Source organism: Callospermophilus lateralis, chromosome 5 (genome assembly GCF_048772815.1).
Source record: "Callospermophilus lateralis isolate mCalLat2 chromosome 5, mCalLat2.hap1, whole genome shotgun sequence".
NCBI lineage: Eukaryota > Metazoa > Chordata > Mammalia > Rodentia > Sciuridae > Callospermophilus > Callospermophilus lateralis.
Window position 1 is genome coordinate 147840869 of NC_135309.1, and position 12715 is coordinate 147853583.

The 12715-nt window shown below is 42.7% G+C and overlaps 1 protein-coding gene across 2 annotated transcripts in view; it reads left to right on the forward strand.

Moving 5' to 3' along the window:
• Positions 1-2075: 2075 nt before the first annotated feature.
• Positions 2076-12715, forward strand: part of Egflam (EGF like, fibronectin type III and laminin G domains) — a 173837-nt gene continuing 163197 nt past the window's right edge. For both annotated transcript variants that reach the window (XM_076857391.2, XM_076857392.2), the window contains exons 1-2: positions 2076-2094; positions 2505-2815. In XM_076857391.2, the coding sequence (XP_076713506.2) occupies positions 2719-2815 (97 nt within the window). In that variant the 5' untranslated portion in view covers positions 2076-2094; positions 2505-2718. The remainder of the gene's footprint in view (positions 2095-2504; positions 2816-12715) is intronic.

Sequence of the window (12715 nt, forward strand, 5' to 3'; positions counted from 1 at the left end):
GCCAAAGATGGAAGGGAAACACAGGACATAGAAGGCACAACATGGACACATGTCATTTTGCTGATAACAGTGAAAAAAGGCTGAAACCTAAGTTTGCAAAAATTTGCAATGGACCATTTTTACCACTGTTTTAAAAGGCACAGTTTAGAATAGAGTGGATTAGATGGTCCTGCTTTATAGCTAATAAAGAGAAAACAAAACCAGGAATATTTTAAAACACATTTTTAGTTGTAGATGAACACAATACCTTCATTTTGTTTATTTTATTTTTATGTGGTGCTGAGGTTTGAACCCAGTGCCTCACATCTGTGAAGCAAGTGCTCTACCTCTGAGCCACAACCCCAGCCCCACAAAACCAGGAATTTAGTGATTATTTATTCCAGCCCATTCATTTTATTAAGACACACTTTAGGCAGAGCCTAGGATTAAATACCCACCCCTTTCTGGGTCTGCTCACCACCTGGTATTCTTAACAGTCTCTGACTCTGGAAGCAGACCAGCTGGATTCAGTCACAGCTTTGCTGCCTGTGAGCTGGATGACTGTGGGCAAGTTACTTAAACTTTAATGCTCATCTTTCAAATGGGGTTGATACTAACAACCATACCTGGTATGGTTGTTATGGGGATTACAAGTCACTTCAAGGTCTGGTGCACAGAAAATATTATATAAATGCTAACCATAATATTAATGATTATTGATACTTTCAATTTCTGCAACAAGGAGAATCATTTTAAGTGGGAAAGAACACAACCAATGTGGGAGGAGTCTGCATTGCAATATGCAAGTGCCACATGAGGTCTCATATCAAGAAATTGCTTTCTCATGAAGAGAGCTGTCCAATAACTTTTGACTGGTGGTAGGTAAGAATTCTTAGGCACAGGTGAATTCAAACAGAGATGACATGACCTGCCAAGGATGCTGAAAGCTGATTACTGGGTAGAGTAGAGGCAGGGTTCAGGTAACCTCTAGGGGGTGTCTGATAATTCTAATGAATCCAGTGAATTTAGGATGGATTCTATGACCTTCTACACTGGCAGCCCTGGGGTCACTGCATTGTCCAGTTTCCCTGCCTAGTTTCTTCTTGGAACTGAAGAGCACAGTTTAGTCTGGACTCTCCTGCATCAATGCTATGCAAAGAGACAAACTTCGGTGTCACAGCTAACACTTCCAAATACTCAAGTTGGAGTGGACTTTGAATTTATTTGTGGGCTGTGGCACACTGAAAAGGCTAGCAGAGAAGGGAACAAAACCTAGTGTTGCTAACAAGATTAGGCTCATTGCAAGCCTTCTAGCCATGGGATACTTCATTCCTAAGAGTAGAAATCTCCGTAGGGAGGAGAACCTCAGTTCCTTTGTACCAATGGCAGGTTAACAAGGGCGAGGACACCAGTAGAGCCTTGGCTGTGCTGCCGGGTGGGGCGGGACCGCACCTCATCTTCTCTGCCTACAACCACAGTCTCCCTCTGCGGGGCACTTCCTGGAGCCTTTGATCTTTCCCCAGGAACTGGCAAGGGCCGCTTTCCCCTTGTAGTTTTTTCCTCTTGGTTTATTTATTCGATCTCTTTTCACTGATAGGAGGTCAGAATGCAAGCATGCAATAGAACTTGTGTACCCAGACTCCCCTCTCGGGTCAGTACTGCGAAACTGCAAAAGGCGCACTTCAGTGAGTCCTGGGGCAGCAAAACTAGAGGAGAGGAAGGGGTCTTTCTCCTTCCCGGGAGCCAAGCCTGGAACCAGGATCCCGGGATCAGTGACCACGACCCCGCTGTACCCACCTCAGCCGGGCCAGCGAGTGCGCCCTTCCAGGGGCTGAGCATGCGTCTCTGTCCAGGATTACCCTGGAGTTTTATCTCCTCCCTTGGAGGGTCTCAAGTTGCCAACCCTGCTGTGAGGGCACCCTGCTCCCCTGCGCGGGGCCCTAATCTCCACCCGGGGTTTCCGTCTGTGAGGCCGGGCCCCAGCTCTCCATCTGCGCATCTTAAATCCCATTTATCTTCTTAACGCCGAGACCTTGCTGCCCCGCCTCCTCCCCCTCTTCTCCACTTGCAAATCATTCCCTCAAGTGCCCTGGACCAGCACGATCAACCTTTGAGGTGGGAAAAGTCGCTAAACTGGGTGGAAGCGACCTAGAGGGCGCGGCCGGGGAGGAGGGTCCAGCCAGGGAAGGGGGAGGCGCCCCGCGTTCGGGGTCAGGACCGCGGCAGAGGGTCCTAGACTTGTCATTCTCTGACTCTTGCCCTTGTGGCTCCAGTGGTTGAAGTCGGCCTTCCTGCACCCCCAATCTAAGTGGCCAGAGGGGAAGGGCTGAGCTGGGGGTAGCTAGAGGGGGCGAGGGGCGGGCTGTCTGCACCCGAGGTGGGCGAGGAGTGAATTGTTTCAAGGCCTGCCCGTCTCACTTCCACTCGATTGTAATTCCATCCCGGGGCGGGTCGACCTTCCCTCCCACTGGCCGCCAGTCTGTCCCTCCCATCGGCCTCCACCGTCCCCCCTCTGCTTCCCCAAGCCTGCAGCTCAAGCCGGCTTCACTCCCGCACGCCGACCTCCCGGGCTGCTCTCCGGTTCCTTGGGCTCCCCCGTGGACTCCTCTGTGGTTCCTGGCCTCCCGCCTCCTACCCCTGCCAAGGGATCCGCGGGTCCGCGTGCCCACGTCCCCCAGGAGACGCCCTTTTCCCCGAGCGTCTGGGACTTGGTGAAACTTTGCAGGCGCCGGCGGAGAAATGGATTCAATCCGAGGCGTCTGGCTCGGGCTCTTGCTCCTGGCTTCCAGCATCCGACCCGGCGCTCCGTCGCTTAGAGCTGCTCTCCGAAAACCAGGTAATTCACTCAGTCCGCCCAGGTAATTCACTATGCCCCGAGCACCCCAGTCCTGACGCTTGGCGAGGACGCAAAGCCCGCAACGCACAGCCTTTCTGTCCCCTGTCTAGCGCCAGTTTATCGGGGCTTCAGCTCTGCCCGCGGCTAAGCAAACAGGAGCCTCGCCCTCCCCCTAGCCCAGGCGGTTCCAGGGATATTTGTTTGTTTAAAGAAATGATCTATTTTCCAGATCCAGGAGAGGTGGTGGGCTCTGTATTTGGCCACAGAGACCTAAGAGTTGGGGTAGCGATCATGCTGTGTCAATTACAGAGGACTGCGACTGTGCAGAGGAGTCACACAGCTCCTCCTGGGTCTCTAAACATCTTATTGAATTCATATTGCCTAGAGCCCAGCCATTTCCTGTTAAGTGTCTGAAGGTTTGCCTGGAGTGCCCCTGCACATCTCCGGTCCTGCCCACGCACTACGTAGGGATGCGCACTTTGCAGTTTGGATCCTCTATCGCCCTGGGGCTGTTTGTGCAGAAAGGAGCGCTCTCAGTGGGTTAATTTGATCCTGTTTTGAACTCCTGTCTTTGCTCTGGTGTTTCAACAAAGATGTATGCATTGTAGGCTATCACAAAGGACTGGGGAGAACGAGAAATCACAATAGCTTGCATTTCCTCAAGTTATATTGGTAAAAAGTCTTTATGTATGTTTATCTACTTCAATTTTGCCTGTGTTGTGAGATTATTCACAGTAGAACATTCTAAACAATAAAGTTTTAAGCATTGTTTCTGAATAACGATTTTCATTCTTCTTTGCTAGGACCATTTTTAGAATTCTGAAAAAAATCTGTTTTTTCTTAGCTTACTTCGTAAACGAGGTTGTCTTATGGGATTAATTATATCTTATGAACAATGGAAAACAATATAACTTTATTTGAATGCAGTCTGCAAAACTCAAAGAAAGTGCAGTTTATCTTCACAAATGTTTCTGTAAGAAAGAGGCAAACCAGGGAAAATTTAGCAGAGGGCAAAGAAAATAATCCTGGAAGGTTCCCGTTTGGCTGCTTAAATATTTTCACTGCACAAGGATCTATCTGAAACGATGTGACTTGCCTCACAGCTCTGGGAGAGTCCTGTCTTCAGGGTGTATCTGTGTCGGCTTGTGCTTTGCTACCTGCCTTAGGATCATTATCATATTCTGCACCATGCTTAAATTATGAGCTATTCCATTCCTACACGGTGCAATTCATTTTGGAGATAACAGCAACAGTCCAATGTAGTATTATATTAAATTGTTTTTCTTCCTGCATGCCCATATACACACTTGTATTTCAAAAAAGGCCTTCTTTCTAACTTTCCTCCACAAGAGAACCACATCACCATCAAATCTGCAGGTTTGTACACATAAAATCATCTAGTCACAATTTTTTAACAATACAAAGTTGTATTTCTAACTCTGGTGTTTACAGTGTTCTTTTAAGAATAGATTTCATTTCACGTAACTAGAATTCTAAAATATTTTACAAAAGACCGGTGTATAAGTTGCACATATGGCTCACCCTATTTTTCTTCCTTTCTTTCTACCTTGTTCATTAAGGGTCTCCTTCTGATACTCATGCCACAAATATGTTGACCTCTGGTTTTACTTGAAGCAATAGATGGGTTTTGATAGTAGAAACTCTGCCTTTTGAGTATTGTTGGCATATTAAATACAAAACAAATTCAAGGTAGAAGGTGTGTTTAGACTAAGTTCAGCCCAGAAGAATTTTCTTATTACTTTATAATTTCATCCACACAGTGACTTTCAGGTTGGAAAGCTGCTGAGATTAAAATGACAGCTACTTCATAAACTTCAGGGGAAAATTTTCCTCCTGGGCTCATTTACATCCCTTGGAAAGACTAGTTTTTGATCCGGAAAATTGGTCCAGATTAAAAACTGAATGTGCCCTGCTTGGTTGTAATGTGAACAGCAATGAGCTAATTTATAATCTTCCCTAGACACCAGTAAACCCTGCTGGTACCCCTATGGGAGCATCTCTGTACCTTGATGCCTCCATAGAAATTGGTCTATGTGTTGTACGTTGGAGGTAGGTGGCCACAGTGCCAGCATTCCAGAGCAGTCCTGTTTTGTTTGGAGAGCCTGCCCTATCTTTCCAGGTTGCTAAATCTACTTTTGATAAGTGTTGCTTTGTTGGAGAAGTCTTATATTCACATTAACCTGAAAATTCTCCATCCCCACCCATCTTTGGTGAGAAAAAAAGCAGATAGCAGCTGCAGGTACAAACACCCTTTCCCTCCACCCCAAGACAGTACATCTTCTGGTACTGAACATAAGTAAATAAATCTCTACATGTGCCATGACTCACAAGAAAAGGCAGTTTTGAAAGTAAGTCAAATGAAACAATAATATCTAACACTAATCAAGTGCTCGATGCATTGTTCTGAGAATGTGACATACACTGATTTCTTTAGTCAACCCCATACCCCTGGGAGATGGATATTATCATCCCTGCTTTACTGAAGGAAAATTGTGAAAAGAGAGAAGTTAAATATCTCACCCAAGGCCATAAGTCTAGTCAGTGGTAGAATAGGAATTTAGGCTTTGGTATTCAGGGTCAGAAACTGAATTTAGAGCAGCTCTGTTCAGAGAGGTTTGTAGATTATTTTGTAGAGTGTCTTCTTCCAGGCTGCAGATGGGCACTCCCAAGGTACAGTGCCCTGGAGCCCAGGTCAAGGACATTATCTCTCTTTGTGTGTGTGTGTGTGTGTGTGTGTGTGTGTGTGTGTGTGTGTTTGGGGGGGGGGTGACTGAGTTGCTCTTAAATAAACATTTGCACATGGAACATTGCCAGGCCTCCAAAGGCATGCAATGTGGTATGATGTGCGGTTTTAGAAGCCACTGGCTACCAACCTGATCCTTAAGGATCAGAAGGGTAGCCCTACAGGGTGATGACCAGCAGCTTGCTTTTCTTGTTGAACTCCTGTGACTGCACACAGGATGGTGTCATTAGGCCTGCTCAGATCTCCAATGCTGTAGGTAGGGTATAGATCTGTTGTCTCTCCACAAGGTTCTGACAGTGCAGTTCTTAGGGCTGGTCCCGCTCACAAGGCCTAGAGGGTCCACTAGAGTACCTGGGAGCCCTTGGAAAATTGGGAGGGCAGAAGGCTCTAAGTCTATACCATCATCATGATGTCTTTCCCCCAGGTCTTCATAGTGTAGAAACTCCATTTGTTGGAAAGCCATTCATTTCTTTTCAGACACAAATTCAAATCCAAGACCTGGAATGAAGTGGATAAACCCTCTTTTTGTAAGTGGGCTGAGGGGCATTTAGTGTCTTGCTTGAGTAACATCAGAAGCTGAACAGGGACTAATGCCTAAACCCCACCCTGCTGGTGGTCTCTAGTGTAGTGCTTCTCTCTTACCCTGAGTCCCACCAGTAAGTGCAAGGGTACTGTAGCATTTGTGGGGCAGAAGGAAGGGAAGGAGAAATTCAGACACCTGCTGAAACCAGCACACAATAAGCCATCTATATTCCCACCAGCAGATCGGAAGCTCTTGCCTTTATTATTATCTTTTTTGGGGGGAGGGTGTTAGATTTCTAGTGGTATAATTTACATCTGGTAAAATTCATCCTTTTCAGGTATACAGTTTGATGAATTCCTACAAACATACACAGTAATGTAACCACCACCATAATAAAAATATATAGAACATTTCTATCACTTAAAAATATTCCCTTGTGTTCCTTTCTAGAAAATCTACTCCCTCCCAGACCCTGGAAACCAGAGATTGATTTCTGTCCCTGTGGTTTTGCCTCTTCAGAATGTCATGTGTGGTATTTCCCTTGTTTCACTTGGCATAATGTTTTGAGGATGCATCAGTGTTATTGCCTGCAGGTAGTTTGTTCCTTTTCTATTGCTCAGTTTAACTTTTCTCTAGCAAATGAGTTATGACCTGCTCCATACTATTATTAATAAAGCTGCTACACATATGCAAGTCACATACTAGTCTTTGGGTGAATATGTTTTCATTACTTTTGGAAAAATAAGCATGAGTAGCACCATTGCACCAGGTTTATGTAAAACTTGATAAGAAAACATCAAACTGTTTTCCAGAGTGGCTGTATCATTTTCTATTCCTATTCATTTTCTATTTCTATTCTGAATCTTCAATAGCACTTAGTGTAGTTGTTTTTTTTTTAGTTTTATTTGAGCTATTTCTAATAGATGCATATTGAGATCACAGTTTTAATTTGTATTTCCTTAACGACTAATCATATTGAATACTTTTTTCATACACGCATTTGCCATCCAAGTGTCCTTTGGTGAAATGACTGTTCCGATCAAGAAAAAAATAAATAAATTTAATGTAATCTTTCTTTTTGAGAAGGGATCTCCTTGTGTTACCTCAAACTTGCAATCTTCATGCCTCAGCCTCCCAAGTAGCTGGATTATGGGTGTGGACCACTGCACCTTGTCTGTGTTCAAATCTTTTGCTGACTTTTAAAAACTGTTAGATGTTTGTTTTCTTATTATTGAATTCTGAGTGTTCTTTGTATATTCTGTATGTGGGTCCTTTATCAGATACATGTTTTGTGACTATCAGCTTCTAGTATGTGGTTTGTCTTTTTATTTTCTTAATGTTACCTTTCAGAAAGATTTGAATTTTGATAAAGTTCAATTTACTGCTTTTTAAATGGCTCTTACTCTTTTTTTGGAAGCTTAAGCCAGGGTAACCAAGATGTTTCCCTGTGTTTTATTCTAGAAGTTTTTTAGGTTTTTCTATTTAGGTTCATGACTCATTTTGAGTTAATTTTTGCACAAGGTTTGAGAGGTAAGTCATGCTTAATTTTCTTGTGGGTGAATGCATCAACATTATTTGCTAAACTCTGCTTGTCACTGAGCATAGCATCTCTGGCTTAAAAGGCTTCTGTGACTGCACACAGGTTGGTGTCATTAGGCCTACTCAGATATCCATGAGGTAGGTAGGGTATAGATTTGCTGTCTCTCTACAATGTTCTGACAGTGCAGTTCTTAGGGGTGGTCCCACCCTGGCAAGTTTGAGGCTGGTGCCAAGAGCTCAGGACAGGGTGCTGGGAGTCAGGGGTTGCAGGGTTCCACCTCTGTGGCTTTATTTATTTAAAAAAAACTCAAGGCATTGGTTAATTCGCGGGCACAGGGAGAGGGCTTGGAGAATGCACATGGATCCCACTTTGCTCCTGTCTGTCCAGTTTGCCTGAGGTCCCAGGATCAGTGAGAGACTTGAAAGTTAGGGTTCAGAGTTCACAATTTCCCCCAGATAATCTGAGAGTCCACACTCATTTTTAGGAAGACACATCATTGCACCAGGTGTATGTAAAACTTCATAAGAAAACATCAAACTGTTTTCCAAAGTGGCTGTATCATTTTCTCTTCCTATTTATTTTCTATTTCTATTCTGAATCTTCAATCTTTTCCAATCCACATCCTCAGTGTTTCTCTACCCACATAACTGTATTAATATAAGGATCTAGGGAAACTTGGAACAGGCAAAGCAAGAGGCTAGAGAGGAGAGTTAGCTCATGGGCAGTAGATCTTGTTGGTTGATGGAGGAGAGCACATGCACTCATGGGGGTTTTCTGCTGCAGCTAGTATGAAGTTGGTTTTCCCAGTGCCACCTCTGTCAACCTGGAATTTATGAGACTCGTTACTGTCTCATGTACAGGTCTCATCCAAGCCAAGCCCCCTTTCCAAAGAAAATCCACTGACTTCCTCCGATTAGTTTCTACATCATGTCTAATCCCTATATAAAACACCTCTCTCCATCTTTTTTCTCTGTTTTTCTTATGATTCTCTGTGAGATGAAGGGGCAGAGAAGTCAAGATCAATGATAAATGTAGTTTCACACTAGGCAGTACTTGTTTCTCAAGGAAAAATGATTTGGCCAGAAAGTAACTGAGGTGTTTTTTTTTTGTGTGTGTTTGTTTGTTTGTTTTCCTTTTGGTTTCTTACACAGAGCTTTAATAACTTTAGAATTCTTCTGGGAGTAGTCATCCATCTGCTCATGGGTTACTGTAGCCCAAAGATGGTCCAGCATTCTGAGCTAGATGGATGAAACCCAGGGTTCCAAGTGCCAGAGGCTGAGATGGACGTCAGCTTTCACGCAGCTATCCTGTGATACCTTGTATTTCCCCACCTCACTCACTGGGCAAGCAGGACTGTGGCTCTTCCCACTGACTAAATGACAAGCTGTCTTGATTGCAGTAGAAAACCTTTGGAGCTGGTCAAGAGCCTTGCCTCTTGTCTTGCTCACCACACGCCAAGCTGTGCCTATTGGAAGTGTACCTGCTATTTCAGGGATAGAAAAGGGGAAAAGGGAAAGAGACGTGGCAGTTTGTAAACTCATCCCCAAACTCATCCTTGATTCTATTAATTGTGGACCTCCCTTTTGAAGGAGAATCCAAAGTGTGGCTTCAACCTCTTGAAATGAGCTAGAAGATATTTGCTTCCTTGCAGAAGCCCTGATCTCACAAGGAGAAAAGGAGCTCAGGTAAAAAGAAATCAAATCAAATAAAATATTTGTCAGTAGAGGGCGAGCTTTCCAGAGAGGGCTTCCAACAGGTGTCAGGCCCCTGGCCAGACACCTTCCTGATAGGTAAGAATTTTTAGAGTGCACCCTAGGCATCTGGCTTTTTAACAATGAGATTTTGGGTGACTTGCCAGTGGTTCAGTCTACACTTTGAGAATTTGGTCTTCACCTGTGCCTCCCTTCCCTTACACCTCCTCTCCAGGTGGTCTTTGCTGCACCTGCAGTCAGTCTCTGTTTCACCATACTGCGACTGCTATCAACAGCATGTGGCTTCCTGTATCTGTAATTTGATAAGACAACCCTGTGTTTAGACTCTCAGTGGGTTTTTTGGAGGCTGGATTTGGGATGTGTGGTTTTCTTAAGGTACATGAATGACATCTTGTCGGAATCAGGTTCTCCTCGCCCTCATTCCCACACGTTCATTGAGAGATGGCTCCACAAGGCGGGGGGGGGGGGGGGGGGGAGGACCTACAGCAGCCTTAACAAAAGCCTTGCATGTTTTATAAAATCAATCCCTGTCCTCCCTTTATCTCTTGCCTTTACAAAGTTTGTTCTTTCTGCCTCCGGTGGCTGGTTTTCCTGGCTGAGCAGGAAAGCTCTGGTGGGAACACACGTTTTGATATTCAACAAATTTGGATTCAACTTCTGACACTGTTTTACATGAATTACTTGGTGGCAATGGGCAAATTATATAAGCTCAGTAAGCCTCAGTTTCCTCATCCATAAAAATTGGTTAATGAGAGAACCTACCATATAGGCTTGCTCAGAAGATTAAGAAAATACATGAACCAAGGCAAAAGGATTAGAAGACTGAAGTTTGAAGGCACTATTGAATAAACTCAGATTGTTTAATCTGGGTAAGAAAAAATAAAAAACCTTACAGGATAAATATATTTGCAGGTATCCTAAGTAACAAACACAGACATTGATGATTACATGTACTTTTATCCTTTTCTATACATGTAATGTGTGATTGCACATGATTTAATTTGTATTGAGTTGTCAAATTTTTTTTGTATAAATTAATTTACAAATCAGAAAGACTACCTGCCTGGGTGTGTTAGTTTGGAAAATGAAGCTGCAAAGTATGTGGATTACCCTTGAATGGTTTTCCTTTGTGAAATTGTAACCTTCAGGTTGATGGGCGATGTTTTTCTGGTAACTGTTTTGAGCAAAGTTTTACAGGATGGAGGTGGAGGGGGGCAGCTGTTCCAAAAAGAAAGTTATCCAGACTGATCTATGATTGGGAGTCAGCAAATGTTTATGTGAAGCTAGAGAGCTAGGAAGTAGTTCAGATCTTGCTCAGTGACCAGAAGGTCAGAGTAATTCATGAGCTACTACCAGTAACCTAAAAAGATAGACCAGGCTCAATCCACTTCCTTTTAATTATTCTTATATTTTCTCAGCTATAGGGAGTCCCCACTTACCTTAGATAACTCCATTAGATTATTTTAAGAATCAAAGGAAATAAAGTTTCAAACTAGTGCTTTGAAAGAGCTCAAGTGTTACATAAGATATTACAGGTTGAAAATCTGAAACCCAGAGTTGTCCAAAATCCAAAACTTTTTGAGCTTTCACATAATTCCACAAGTAGGAAATTCCATAGCTTACCTTATGTGTGAAACTGGTTTTGTGTGCAAATTACAAAACAATAGTGCATAAAATTACTTTTAGATTATAGTATAAAGTGTATATGAATTTCATGTTTAGACTTAGGTTCCATTTCCAGTATATTTCAGTACATATATGCACATATTCTGAAGTCTGAAAAAATTTAAATTTGGAACCACCTAGGCATTTTGGATAAAGGATACCCAGCCTATATTATCTAACAATAATCATAGTAATTATTATTACCATAACCAACCAGACCAACCAAGGATGTGCTTTCTGATGCTTTGATCTCAATTCCAAGTCTCTTCCTTCTGTTTTCCCCTAAAGACACTTGATGTTTCATTCTTTTTCTGACTCTGCAAATCCTGAGCAATTTAAATTTTAACACTTGTGTTTGCTGACAGGGAACCCAAAAATCCCAAATCAAATTTAATCCAATGTTAATGCTATTTATTTTTCTTGGTGCAATAGGTTTATATTAGCCATTTAACAGTTTATATTGTGCAAAAGGAGTCGTATCAGCAGGCACTTTGGTATAACATCTGGGCAGTTGGGAACATAATACTTAAATATAACCTGCGTTTAAAGCCTTCCTTGGACAGATGGCTAATTTTATTGATCTAATCTTACACTTAAGAATAGTCCCATGATCCTTTGCTTGTGATTCTTAGAGTGAGCAGAGAAATAAATAAAATGGGTGACGGCTGTGAATTAGTTGCCTGTTATATTGTCTGTGATTTATTTTTTTAAATAGTTCAATATAAACAATAGCAGTATGAATTACTTTAATCTCTGTCCTAGGGGAGCTAAGTTAATGCTTGAAGTAATCCAGGCTAGAAAACAGCACTCTACCATGAGAGTTCACATCTATTTTCTTATGTTGGTGATGGTGCCATACTACTGGTTAAATATTTGAAACTTTACCTGTGCCCTAGGTGGAAACTCACACTCTAGAACTGCTTAGTTATCATTTGAAGATCCTTATAATCCATTCTCAAAGGTGGCTGCAAAAATACTTTGACTGATGTTATCAAAAACTCACAAACTATCAAAAAATCTATGCTAATTTGTTAATTAGCATAAATTTTGCTAGATATAAGGCCCATGTAAAAGTAGAGTCATTTGCCTGGCCCCCTAGATGGTTTGCTGATGCTGCTGTTACAATGTTACTGTATCTGCCTTAATAGATATAGGCAGGTGTTTGCATTAATCAAGATAATTAACACTATGTGCTATGATGAGAAACTCCAAATTTTGGTGGCTTCACACAAAATTTATTTTTCATTTATTCCAAGTCCAGCGTGTTATTTCTGGTTGACCAGCTCTTCTGCGCTGCCATCCTCTAAAGGGTGATGTAAAGACCTGAGTTATTCTGTCTTTAATACCTCCATATTATAAAGACATCATCTTCAAAATGGATCCCCAGGGCTGGGGCTGTAGTTCAGTGGCAGAGCATTTGCCTAGCATGTGTGAGGCACTGGGTTTGATCCTTAGCACCACATAAAAATAAACAAATAAAATAAAGGCATTCTGTCCATCTACAACTATAAAAAAAATGGCTCTCCAAGATAAAGAGAGAGGTTTGCATGAGAGATTTTATGTACTGCATCAGACCACGGTCATATGGGCCCCAACCAAACTGTAAGGGTTCTGGAGAAGACTGTGTGCTGTGTACAAAGGAAGGAAATGAACCAGATGTGGTGGGTGGTCTCTGCTGTACTACTGTGGAATTCCT